Here is a 12,422-nt window from a genome sequence, read left to right as displayed (position 1 = left end):
GTTTATCTTTTATCGCAAAAGTTATAAAATTCCCTATCTGGATTTTATAAAATACTGGCTTTTAAGTAAGACAGAATAGGTGATGGGTTTCAATGTTAAATTTTAATGTCTTCTCGAGGACATGTCTTATTGAATGAATGGTCAGTAGTTGATTTTTTTGAAGTGAATCTGTCCTGGTAATTTCCAAATATGCCCTCTGTGTAAACTTAGCTTTCATAGAAAATATTTGCTAGTATTTTGTAAGCAGTTGTTAACAGGGTTATATCTATGTAGTTTTCACACTGGAGCCGGTCGCCTTCTTTATGTAACAGCCATATCATGACTTGAGACCAGTCACATATTTGTCACACAAGAAGTAAAAGTTTATACAGTGTCTGTAGCAGAGCATCGCCACCATTCTTGTAGGTTTCACTACAGATTTTATCTATTCTTGGATATTGTTTATCTTTAAGCTTTTTAATGGCTTTAGCAACCTGTTTGATAGGAAGTGATATTTTGTTAAGGTTGAATAGATCCGATCTGCTAAAGTTCAGGTTGAATAGATTTCGATCTGCTAAGGTTTTATCTGCTTATTCGATATGCTTGCCTTTAAATTTGGCTATGAACTGGTCAAATACCAAAAAAAATCTCACTTACCTCCCTGCTATATTGCTGACCTCTAACCTCTATCAGCGACGAACTCCCCGAAAAATACTTGGACGTTCGATGTAAACTCGATTTGTTTTCATCATTATCGGATCGTTTTCTGTTGGTTTCCACACTGCACGTTGCACACAATTAAATCTACCTTTAGGTAGGTAATAGCTTCACCTATCTTCAGTACGTCGTTTAAAAATAATAAGTTAATTCAGTCAAAAATAAACATCTGAAAAGAATAGTTTTATATCTTCAAACCATCTCTATCTATTCTTCACGTCCCCTGTGCATAATCATTGAACAGCCATCAATAGTAAAAAAATGTGTGTGTACTTTGTGCGCACATAAGAAGTTATACTTTTATTATATGATTTTAACGAAACAAATATACTTTAAGCAGTTTATTTATATTTTATTTAAATGTTAAACTAATTTAAACACTTACTACTTTCCAAAAATTGTTATTAAAACCATACCAAAAATTAAAAAAATAAAAGAATATAACACACGCAAACACATTGAAAAATTAAACCAAGAAATGATTTCTGAACAATAATTGTTGAGAAATTTTTTAACTAAATACGTATTTTCTGAAAAAAAAATATAATAAATATATTTGCAATCACAAAATGTATAACAAAAATAAAAAAAAGAATGTGTGTGTACTTTGTATGCACGTAAGAAGTTAGACTTCTATTATATGATTTCTTAAAAATAAATATACTTTAAACAGTTTGTTTTATTTTTTTTTAAACACCAAACTAATTTTGTGCTTACCGCTTTCAAAAAAAATTAAAAAAAGTATAGGATTGCACTGGATTCGAACTCACGACTTCTCGATCTCTGGCCGAATTAGTCGAGGCATTGAAGCACAAAAAAAGGCCTTAGGCCGATCGTCCATTGGAAGCGTAGTCGCGCGACTCGAAGGTAGCGCGTATACGCCCGTATAGAAGCGACTGATCCTAACAAATAAAAGGTAACTAAACAACGTCCACTGCAAACGACTTTGAGCGACCGGGCTCGGCCGACCACAAGCGACTGATCTCTCTAGAATGGGATTAGTCGCTGGTAATCGCATCAATGGAAATTGATAACGAAAAACTGATTAGTGCCGTTTATGAAAAGTCTCCGTTGTGGGACAAAACGTGAAAGACACAAGATATCAATCACGTGATGTTCAAAGGATATTGTGGGCGAAAGTTGCAGAAGAAATAGGTGCTAGTGATAATAAGAGTTTTTAATATTATTATTTTATAATATATAATTACAATGTAAACGAAAAATAAAAAAAAAATAGAGCGTGGCACTTGCGAGTGCCGACAGAAGTGAATACTTCTTATAGTTTTAGGATTAACAAACTTTCGAAAGAATTTTTATTTGAAATTTTTACAATAATAAACGTCTTACATCTAAACCAAGTAAATATAAAGTTATATAAATCTTTAAATTATTTTTATTAACAAATTACTTAATGTTTTTTTTTTCAATTTGGTGAAAAATACTGATAATTAAATGGTAATTAAATACTGATAAAGTATACTAAATATTTCGTGTAAATTTGAATCGCCAACAATATATGGAAGAGTCGATTGCCGCTAAAGGGGAGGCCATTGTACAAAGGTACAAACCTTTTTTTTAAGTTGTTAATAAATAACATACATATTTGTGTAATAAATTATTCCTTTAAAACTATGCTTTCTATGTATATTTTACACGCTATTCACAAAATACACCTTCTTTTGATGATGACAGTCAGTTTGACAGTCGCGAACTAAGTAGTATACGCTCTGAGCTTCGCTGGTGTCGCTCCTAGCGGTTACTAATTCAACTTTCACCGGTAATTTTTAAATTTATTATTTAATTGTTATCGTTTAATATTTACAACGCTAAAAAGTAATTAAATTGTAATAGATTTTTTTAAGATTTTGATAATCACTTTGACGTTCTATTGATGAAATATTAATTTCTTACTTCGGATACTTTCACAATTATCATGTAGATGGCGCCAAGATTAATTTATAATTACATATTACAGAACATTAAAAAACGCAAATTCAGTATTTAAAACGTAAGTATATTTAAGGTAAAAATATAAACCACAGCTTTGATCAACTAATATTTTTTATAATTAATGTTTTTAATTTTAATTTAAAATTTGTCACTTTGACATTTATGTCAAATTTCCGGTAAACGTTTACAGACTTGTCGCTACTGGCGCTCACGAATTTATAAATATCCCCTCTACGTACGAGCTCACAGCGTATACGCTGTGAGCTCGTACGTAGAGGGGATATTTACAAATTCGCGAACGCCAGTAGTGACAAGTTTGTTAACGTTTACCGGAAATTTGACATAAATGTCAAAGTGATTAATTTAAAATTAAAATTAAAAACATTAATTATAAACAATATTAGTTGGTCAAAGCTGTGGTATATATTTTTACCTTAAATATATGTACTTACGTTTTAAATACTGAATTTAAGTTTTTTTAATGTTCCGTAATATCTAATTATAAATAATCTATTATAATTTTAGCGCCATCTACACGATTATTGTCAAAGTATCCGAAGTAAGAAATTGATATTTTATCAATAGAACGTCAAAATGATTAGAAAAATCTTAAAAAAATCGATTACAATGTAATTACTTTTTTGCGTTGTAAATATTAAGCGATAACAATTAAATAATAAATTTAAAAATTACCGGTAAAAGTAGAATTAGTAACCGCTAGGAGCGACACCAGCGAAGCTCAGAGCGTATACAGTCGTCTGCAGTGGATGATACCAGTCGCTCAGTCGCGTGATCGCACATACACGGACGTATACGCGCTACCTACGAGTCGTATACGAGTCGCGCGACTACGCTTCCAATGGACGACCGGCCTTGCTATCGATTTTTGGCGCAGTAAGACGGATTTTAATGCAGTTTGGTGCGTTGGATTCGTGAGAATGTCAGGAAATTTTGTGAACTATTGTAATGAATAAGAAATCTGAAATTGCATTTGTGCATAAGAAAAATTCATTTCAAAAGTGTATTTTGAAATAGGCAATTATTATAAATTTGCAACCTGGTAAATAGTTGGGCAACATCCCGATTAATTATTTTAATTATTTTTAATCAATTATAAGTCGATATAATAATAGTCTAAGATGTCAATAACCATTAATAATAAACAAAAAAAATTTCCTTATGTGGGAATTGAACCAAGTACTAACGGGTCCGTAGCTAAATACACATACCGCTAATCTACGCAGACACTTGCTAGACAACGGCGATATTAGGTATAAACAAAACAAATTGGTAAGTAAAAATTGTAAAGAAAATTAATTACTACATATTTAAATGTATTATAAAATTAATATATTCCTAAATTTTAGAAGAAACATTCGTAAATAGGTATTATTAATATCTATTAATGTTACTAAATGAAATATAAATATTTTGACGTTTCACAATTTGACAATTCACTTTTAACTGTAGTGCCTTACAATTTTTAAAGCACCGGTGCTTTAAAGTAGCATTTTTAACGCTCCTATGGAGTGCTATAAATTGCATTTTTAACACGTTTGTAGAAAAATATATTTAAAAACACTAATATATTCTTTTCACACCTTTCCTGGACTGATAAATACATAAATTAAAACATTTAGTAACGAACTCCATACTTCCTGTAACCGCAGATTACTAAAATTTCACCCTCAATGAAATCGCGCCTAAAGAAGTATAACTTCAAAAAGGGAGTATAACTATTAAGTAACCTTTGTTGTTTCTCTTCCCACAAATTTTAACACGCAACAACCATATATGGGGCCGGCGTAGCGCAGGTGGTAGTGTGCTTGCCTCGCATGCCGGTGGTCCGGAGTTCAAATCCTACCGCCGGCAAGAACAACTAGACATTTTTAAAATGTCTATAGGCCCCAGGTCGACTCAGCCTGAATAAAATGAGTACCTTGGGTAAAACCAGGGGTAATAATAGGCGGTTGAAGCGTAGCACTGGCCCTGTTACCTTCCTTGTATACCGTTGGCCCTAGATATAGCAGACTACCCTGCTATACTCCCAAAGCCGCGTGCGGTATAAAACGGGAGACTATTATTATTAACAACCATACATTACATAACCAAACTGTCAACCGTCCACACCACAGCTGTGCTACAGCTGCCATATTGGATAATTTTTGACATGTCATTTGAACATCCAATCAGAACAAAGTTATAATGCGCATGCGCCCGGATCATAGGTTTTAACATATAAAAATTCACCCTCATATCGCGCGTAAAGAAGTATAACTTCAAAAAAATAAAAAATTGCATTGGGAACTGAACCTGCGTCTATCAGGTTGTTAGAATAATATTTTGAACTCACCCCACCCAGAATTTAACTACCGAGACATGTGAATGAAGTGGAAAGATATAGCAACTGAACGATTTGAAATTTTTTTGACAGTTGCTTATTCTCTAAGTTTAATCAAATAAGTTTGATTCTTGTGGAATTAAAATACGACAGAATATAGACTAAAAAAGCAATATATTAGATGAAGATTTTTGTTGGTAATCAAATTATGTAAATCAAAGCATTACCTACTAGCTAGGTAGGTACATTTTCCAAATAGGTATGTAATTTTTACTATTTTATTACAATACTGAAACATTTACAATAAGGTACGTACCTGTTTTTAGGCTTTTAAAAACTAGTTAAAAAGTCACTAGAATTATAAACTTGCTTTTTGTCTCTGTCCTCACAACAATAAAAACTAATATACACAACATTATTTGTTTATCCATAAACTCCATATTGAACAATAATTATTGACAGATGATTTTAACACCCAATCAGATTCCGTATAACGTTTGAGCGACTAATACCATACTGTCGGTGTGCGCATGCGCCCAGGAAAATAAAAATTCACCCTCGTGCCCAAATAAGTATAAGTTTAAAAATTTAACACAGAACAGTGCCTACATACTTAAAACACGCCCTGACTAGGCAAAAGAATGGCCTAAACGGGGCACCCTAAAATAGAACTTATAATACACCGTAGTACCAACATTATTTTTTCGTTTAGATATTCTTTGTTAATATACATAAATTTGTTTTTTTTTTGTAGGAAGGAAATTGACCAAATAAGACATACCTCAATAATAAAGGCTCTAACTATAACCTTCAACATCGCACTATCACGAGCGGCTATTCTTGTATGCATTTTAACATACATATTATCAGGAAACGTTCTCACAGCATCATATGCCTTTACAGTAACGTCATATTATACATACATGAGAGCCATAATCACTTTGCAGTTTCCTCAAGCTATGACCCAGTTTGCTGAGACATTAGTATCCATATCCAGGATACAGAAGTTCTTATTATTTGAAGAACTAGATGTAAAATATACACCAATGCACAAACAAATCAACAACAACGAGATTTTACAAAACAACAAGCCAGATGTCATCGAAGTACGGCCTGTAGGTATTAAAATAAAAAATGCAGCTGTAAAATGGATCAAAAAACATCCAGAAAACACAATAGAACAAATCAACTTTGAAGCCAGATCAAATCAACTTGTAGCCTTAGTAGGTCCAGTGGGTGCAGGAAAATCAACCCTTCTACAAGTTATTTTGAAAGAGCTAAAACCATTAGAAGGCACAGTCAAAGTAACTGGAACTGTTTCCTTTGCTTCACAAGAACCTTGGGTATTCGCATCCAGTGTTCGCCAAAATATCCTCTTTGGAGAGACGTACAATGAAAATAAATATTATGAAGTGTTAAGAGTGTGTGCTCTAGAAAAAGACCTAAAATTGTTTCCACATGGTGATAGAACTCTTATTGGGGAAAGAGGTACGTCTTTAAGTGGTGGACAAAGAGCTAGAATCAATCTAGCCAGAGCTATTTACAAGGAAGCAGACATATATCTTCTTGATGATCCCTTATCTGCAGTTGATACACAAGTTGGCAAACAAATATTTAACAGATGCATTTGCAACTATCTCAGGAAAAAGTGTGTGGTATTAGTAACACATCAGTTACAATATTTGTATAGAGCAAAGTTTATCTACCTAATCGATGATGGTCGAATTAGAGCTTCTGGTACTTTCGAAAACTTGAAAAATGGTGATAATGCCTTTACGAAATTATTAGCCACCGCAACTGAAATGGATCAATTGGAGCATGACAGGAAACTGTCAAAATCTGAATCTATTAGTTCGATCAACTACGAAGAAGAAGATTACATATCTATTGACCAACAAAAGGAAACGATTGGATCTGGTGGAGTGTCTTGGAGAGTTTATGGAAATTATCTAAAGGCGGGAGGAAATTTATTCAAAACTTTGATATTGGCACTAAGTTTCGTTGGAACACAAGTTTTGGTTTCTTTATCCGACATATTTCTAACGTTATGGTAAGTAATTCTAATTTTTGAACATTTTCCTCTGTTACATCATAAACTAATAAGACAATAAAGTACATTTTTATAAATTTTAATGAAACATATATATTTTCTCTTATAATATGGTATATGGTACGTTCGGTAGCCATATGGTATAAGGTTCATTTATGAGCCCATTAGACACAGACCTTTTGGAGCAGGTCATTGTATTACCCCAGATCATTAAGACTTGACTTACCCATATTGACTATTTTTGGAGTTATTATCAAAATAAAATGAGAATTACATTAATTTTAATAAATAGGATTTATTTTTAAATTATATCTTTTTTCAAAAATATGCATTCTAAACCGGTTAAAATTATCAAAAACATTACCTATGCTAATATAAAGAACTTCTTGGTGACATGATGCCAACTTGCGCTTTTACCCTGGCGGTGGATGCCACCTCTTCTCATGGGTGAACATTATTTTATTAAAAATAATACCATAAGTAGATAGAGGGACAAATTATAAGTAAAATTTGTTATATAAAGTTATTAAAATTAATCAACACTTTTTGAGTTATTAAAGACCAAAGATTTTATTTTTTCGTAAAAAAATGCATGTTTTAAATCGGTTTTTCACGTATAAATAAAAAATTATAAGCTTTTACAAAAAAGTTATTATTACTGAAATTACACTCCTAGCATAAAGAACTAAAATAATGTAAGTTCAAAGTGAGTTATTGGCAATTGAATGTGTATTTCTTTCGACGAGTACTCACATCTAAGTATTCAAGCTTAAATAACGGGAAAACGATGCAATGTATAAAATATTCCTGCTAAACATTTGCCAAAGTAGGTACTTCGGAATACCTATCAAATGAGCATCAGAACACGGTAATAGCGTCAAAATTAAGCAAGTTATACTGAAAATAAAAGAACCGTTTCGAATTTTTTAGGAAAAAGTGAAAAATTAAACATACGCCATTTCCACAAAAATTAAAATTTATAGTAATCCTTACAAGAACTTCTTTTGTATTAGAATAGGTAACGTTTTCGATAATTTTAACCGGTTTAGAATGCATATTTTTGAAAAAAAGGTATAATTTAAAAAAATCCTAATTTTTAAAATTATTGTAATTCTCATTTTCTTTTGATAATAACTCCAAAAATACTCAATATGGGTAAAAAATATATATAACCAAATTTTAGTTTTTTCTCTGTCAATTATTTTTACCTGTTTCACTATTTCTATAGGGTAAAAAATTACCGGGATAGAAACGTTTAAATCTTTAATTTTACTGTGGGAACCATGCAACCGGGTTCATTTAACCTTTTATCCGGGTTCATTTAACCTTTTATTTTTAAAAAAGTAAGGGGTTTAAAAGATTAGGTTCAACGTGCTTAAATAGCACTTAGAATTAACTTTCAAAAAGTTTTTAGATGAACCTGATATCGTAAACAAGAACGGAGTTCTTATAACAATAACATTTTTTGGAAAAATTTTTAAAAGGTAAATTTTGAAAAAATTTTGGTGCATAAATTTTAACGGTATCAACATGTTAGAGGCTCATTTAATAGATATGTTTAATAGAGGAAATAAAAAATGTAGTATATCAAAGTGTGTAAATCATTTATTTCTTTAGCTGAGCGCTTTCGACATAAATGTCATCATCGGAGCTAATGGTCAATTGTTAACACATTCGCGGTCATGACTGCATATGAAGTCATTTACTCCATAAGAATACGTGTATAAAATGACAGCGTGTCCGCGAATGTGTTAAAAAAGTACCGCTACAAAATTGAGGTGTTAACATTTGCATCTTGTGAAAATAAATTTTGGTTGGATATGCTATGTCCTCCGTACAACCCCAAACAGTAAAAACAGAAAAACGGCCACAATACACGTTACACAAACACAAAAAAACTTTTTTCATGGTATAGGTATCACCCATCCATTGTTGGCCTAGCAGAAACAGCTGACTGACTATTTTTAAGATATTTTTACAGACAGATATTTTTAAGTATTTTGACAAATGTTTAAGTTTATGTTATAAAATGCATCAATTTCCCGTTATTTCAGCTTAAATACTTAGAGTTTTTTACTCGCCGAAAAAAATATAGATTCAATTACCTATCTCACTTCTAGTTAACATTAAAAGGTTTTTGTAGTAAGGGGTTTATTCTTCATTTTTTATTAGCTTCAATTATAGTAATTATAACTTTTTTGTAAAAACTTACACTTTTTGAATTATTGATGAAAAATTGGTTAAAAAAACATGCATTTTGCTCTAGAAAAATTAAAATCTTTGATCTTTAATAACTCAAAAAGTTTTGATTTATCTAAATAACTTTATATAACCAATTTTGCTTGAAATTTGTCCCTCTATCGAATTATGGGGTTATTTTTAATAAAATTTTCATCCCCGAGAAGGGGTGACATGCACCCCCAGGGTAAAAGCGCAAGTTGGCACCATGTCAACTTTGTTCCTTGAGATATCCTCTAACCACTCACCAATTTTCATGCAAATCGATGGAGGTTCAACGAAATCGGAGGTAATAGCTCATATCCACCTTCAGTGACTCCACTATAGTTTGGCAACTGCCACTGTGACAGTGGCAGTTTTAGTTGACATACACTGATACGTCTAAAGTTGGGAAACAACAAATATAATGTAAATTTATAGGTTTTTATTGCTAAATTTCATAACTCTACTAGTTTCATTCCTTTTTATCTCACAACTTAATATATTTTCCATCTTTTGCTTTATTTTTCCGGTTATTAGCACGCTCATCACTGTATATAAATTCCTATTAACTCCTGAGCACAGAATAAGATCGCGAAAATTTTCTCCTTAAATCATTTCAGCATTCCATCCTGGAACCAACTGTAAGTTATATAAACCCAATTGGAAGGAATAGTATTTACTAGTGCTCATTTCATTATGGTATGTGTTACCCTTGGTTATCTGTACGTACAACTAACAGGCCTTTTACTAAGTTTTATCTACAAATCTTTTGAAGTTCTAGAACAATTTTATTTCACTCTTGGTCATATTAGTAACTTGTGTACGCGAAGTACACAAGTTGATCTGTAGATGTGTTCATCAACAACTACTTTCCATAGCGTTGTCTAAAAATGCAGCAAGGGTCACTTATTTTTCTTCTTCTTGATCTGCCTACCTGTGGCGAATGCTGGCGATTATCATGGCAATTTTTATCTTATCTGCAGCAGCGCGAAAAAGCTACAAAAATTTTGTATTGAACCTGGTTCTGATCTTCTTTAACCAATATGTTTTTCGTTTTCCTGGACCTCACTTCTCAATATATTTTGGCTTCTAGGAGTTTATATCTGGATTCATTTTGCATAATGCAATGTGTCCAGAGTATTGTAACTTTGGAGATTTGACTCATACTCATTCTTCTAAGGACCTTATCATTTGTGTCCCTGTCAGCCATGGGATTTTAAGTACCTATTCTCCAATATAGGCACATCTCAAATGCTTCCAACTTTCTGCATATATTTTAGTTCAAGGGCCAGGATTCAAAACCATAAAAAGGGATATCGTAGCATGCTTACTTTTATGTCGAGAGAGATATTGTGGCTTTTGAAGAAGGTCCACTTCTGTTGAAGGTGGATCTAACTTTTCTGATGCGTGATCTTATCACTAGGTGGTTGGTTTATTCTTCATTTATTATAATGCTGAGGAAATTGTAGTGCGTGACTCTTTCTAAAAAGAGATATCGCAGCATGCTTACCTTTATGTCGAGAGAAATGTTGTGGCTCTTGAAGATGTCTAGAAGAAGATACGTCTAGCTTTTCTTATGTGTAGTGTTATCTCTAAGTGGTTGGTTCATCCTTCATTTATTATAGAGCCCAGAAAATTGTAGTACGTGACTCTTTCTACAGGGATTATAGGGTTTACGTAGAGAGAGAAAGAGAGACTTCCTTTTTAAAACGTCTTTTATCAGTATCTGATAATTTTTAATTTATCTGGTTAATGTAATAACATTATGTTTTTTACTTTTTAGGGTAAATATAGAACAGTGGAGAAGAAAACAAGCGGTTTTCATAAATGAAACCTCAAATTCCTCAAACTTAGATACAATATTGAAATATAAGGACCAATCCACTGAAAGTTACTGGCCCCACGTGATGGACCAAATTAGTCCGTTGCATATATACAGCTTCCTTGTGATCGCAACAGTAATTCTGGCTGTTGCTAGATCCCTCGCATCTTTTAGCTATTTTTTGACTGCTTCCACGAATGTCCATAACGCAATGTTTAGAAAAATTATTAGCTCACCGATGCTGTTCTTTAATAGTAATCCATCTGGTAGGATTTTAAACAGATTTTCCAAGGATATTGGTATTTTAGATGAATTGCTACCGCTAGCGACTGCAGACTCAACATGGGTAAGTTTTTCTATTAATTATGTAAATATTGTGCTGTCGTTGAGTCGATATAATTTTGCATCAAATAACACAAAACTTATTGGTCCCCATAATACATAGGCTTGCTAGTCTTTGTGTATTACTTAGCAGTCTTATTGCTCCCACTTGCTGCGCCTTTGTCTACCAGGTCACAGACCCATAGTTTATTATTTGTCTAATAACCCTTATGTACATATAGTTATCGGATCATTTTCCACGGGCATATTTGGTGTGTGGTTTTCAGTACATATGTGAGTACCTAGTCCATGAAAGCCTAGGATGAAAATATACTCCTAGGTATTTTGTTTATTTGACAAACCAGGTCTCTGTTCCTTCTGCCACCTGTGTCTTTGTGATGCTGTCCTTTTTTTCACGTTGATAATTTGTGTTTTTTTATTAACTATCAGTCTCTCTTTTTTACACCAGTTATCAACTATATTTAGGGTTGCTTGCATTCTCCCAAACACCACCTGGGCAAATATGCCCCTGACGACGATTTGAATATCGTCAGCGTATCCTAAAGGTCGATGCCGCAGTGCAGGAAGTTTGGTAGGATGGTGGATGGTAGATACCCGCCTGGCGACCATCCAGCTACTTATACCACGAATAATACAACGACGGTAGCCGCAGTGGCCTCTCACTACCATCTACCCATCCGGTGGTCCGCCAGGCGTCTATCCACCCATATCAGTCGTGTTTGATAAATCCATCCGGGTAGCCTCGCTATAAATATATTACACCTATGGAAGAAAGCGTAATAAGTGCTGTTTATAAAAGAAGGGCAATAATTTTTTGCATAATCACATTTGTAATACACCCCAGAATAAGTAGTCCAAATTTTTTTTAATCAAATTGCAAAAATTATTATTTTTGGTCCGGACAAATTGTTTTTTACCTTTTTTAGACCATTCTGGACAAAAAAGGTCTCCTGTAATTTTTCTCCAAAGTTGATGGTTTTCGAGTTATAAGCAATTTAAAA

The 12,422-nt window shown here is 32.8% G+C and overlaps 1 protein-coding gene across 6 annotated transcripts in view; it reads left to right on the top strand.

Moving 5' to 3' along the window:
• LOC114327196 (ATP-binding cassette sub-family C member 4) overlaps positions 1–12,422 on the top strand; it is a 206,232-nt gene that overhangs the window by 168,977 nt on the left and 24,833 nt on the right. For all 6 annotated transcript variants that reach the window (XM_028275727.1, XM_050660971.1, XM_028275730.2 and 3 more), the window contains 2 exons: positions 5,742–7,037; positions 11,041–11,425. In XM_028275727.1, the coding sequence (XP_028131528.1) occupies positions 5,742–7,037; positions 11,041–11,425 (1,681 nt within the window). The remainder of the gene's footprint in view (positions 1–5,741; positions 7,038–11,040; positions 11,426–12,422) is intronic.

Source organism: Diabrotica virgifera, chromosome 9, assembly GCF_917563875.1.
Source record: "Diabrotica virgifera virgifera chromosome 9, PGI_DIABVI_V3a".
Taxonomy (NCBI): Eukaryota; Metazoa; Arthropoda; class Insecta; order Coleoptera; family Chrysomelidae; genus Diabrotica; species Diabrotica virgifera.
The sequence above is the reverse complement of the archived record's forward strand: the minus strand, read 5'-3'. Positions and strand labels throughout refer to the sequence as shown.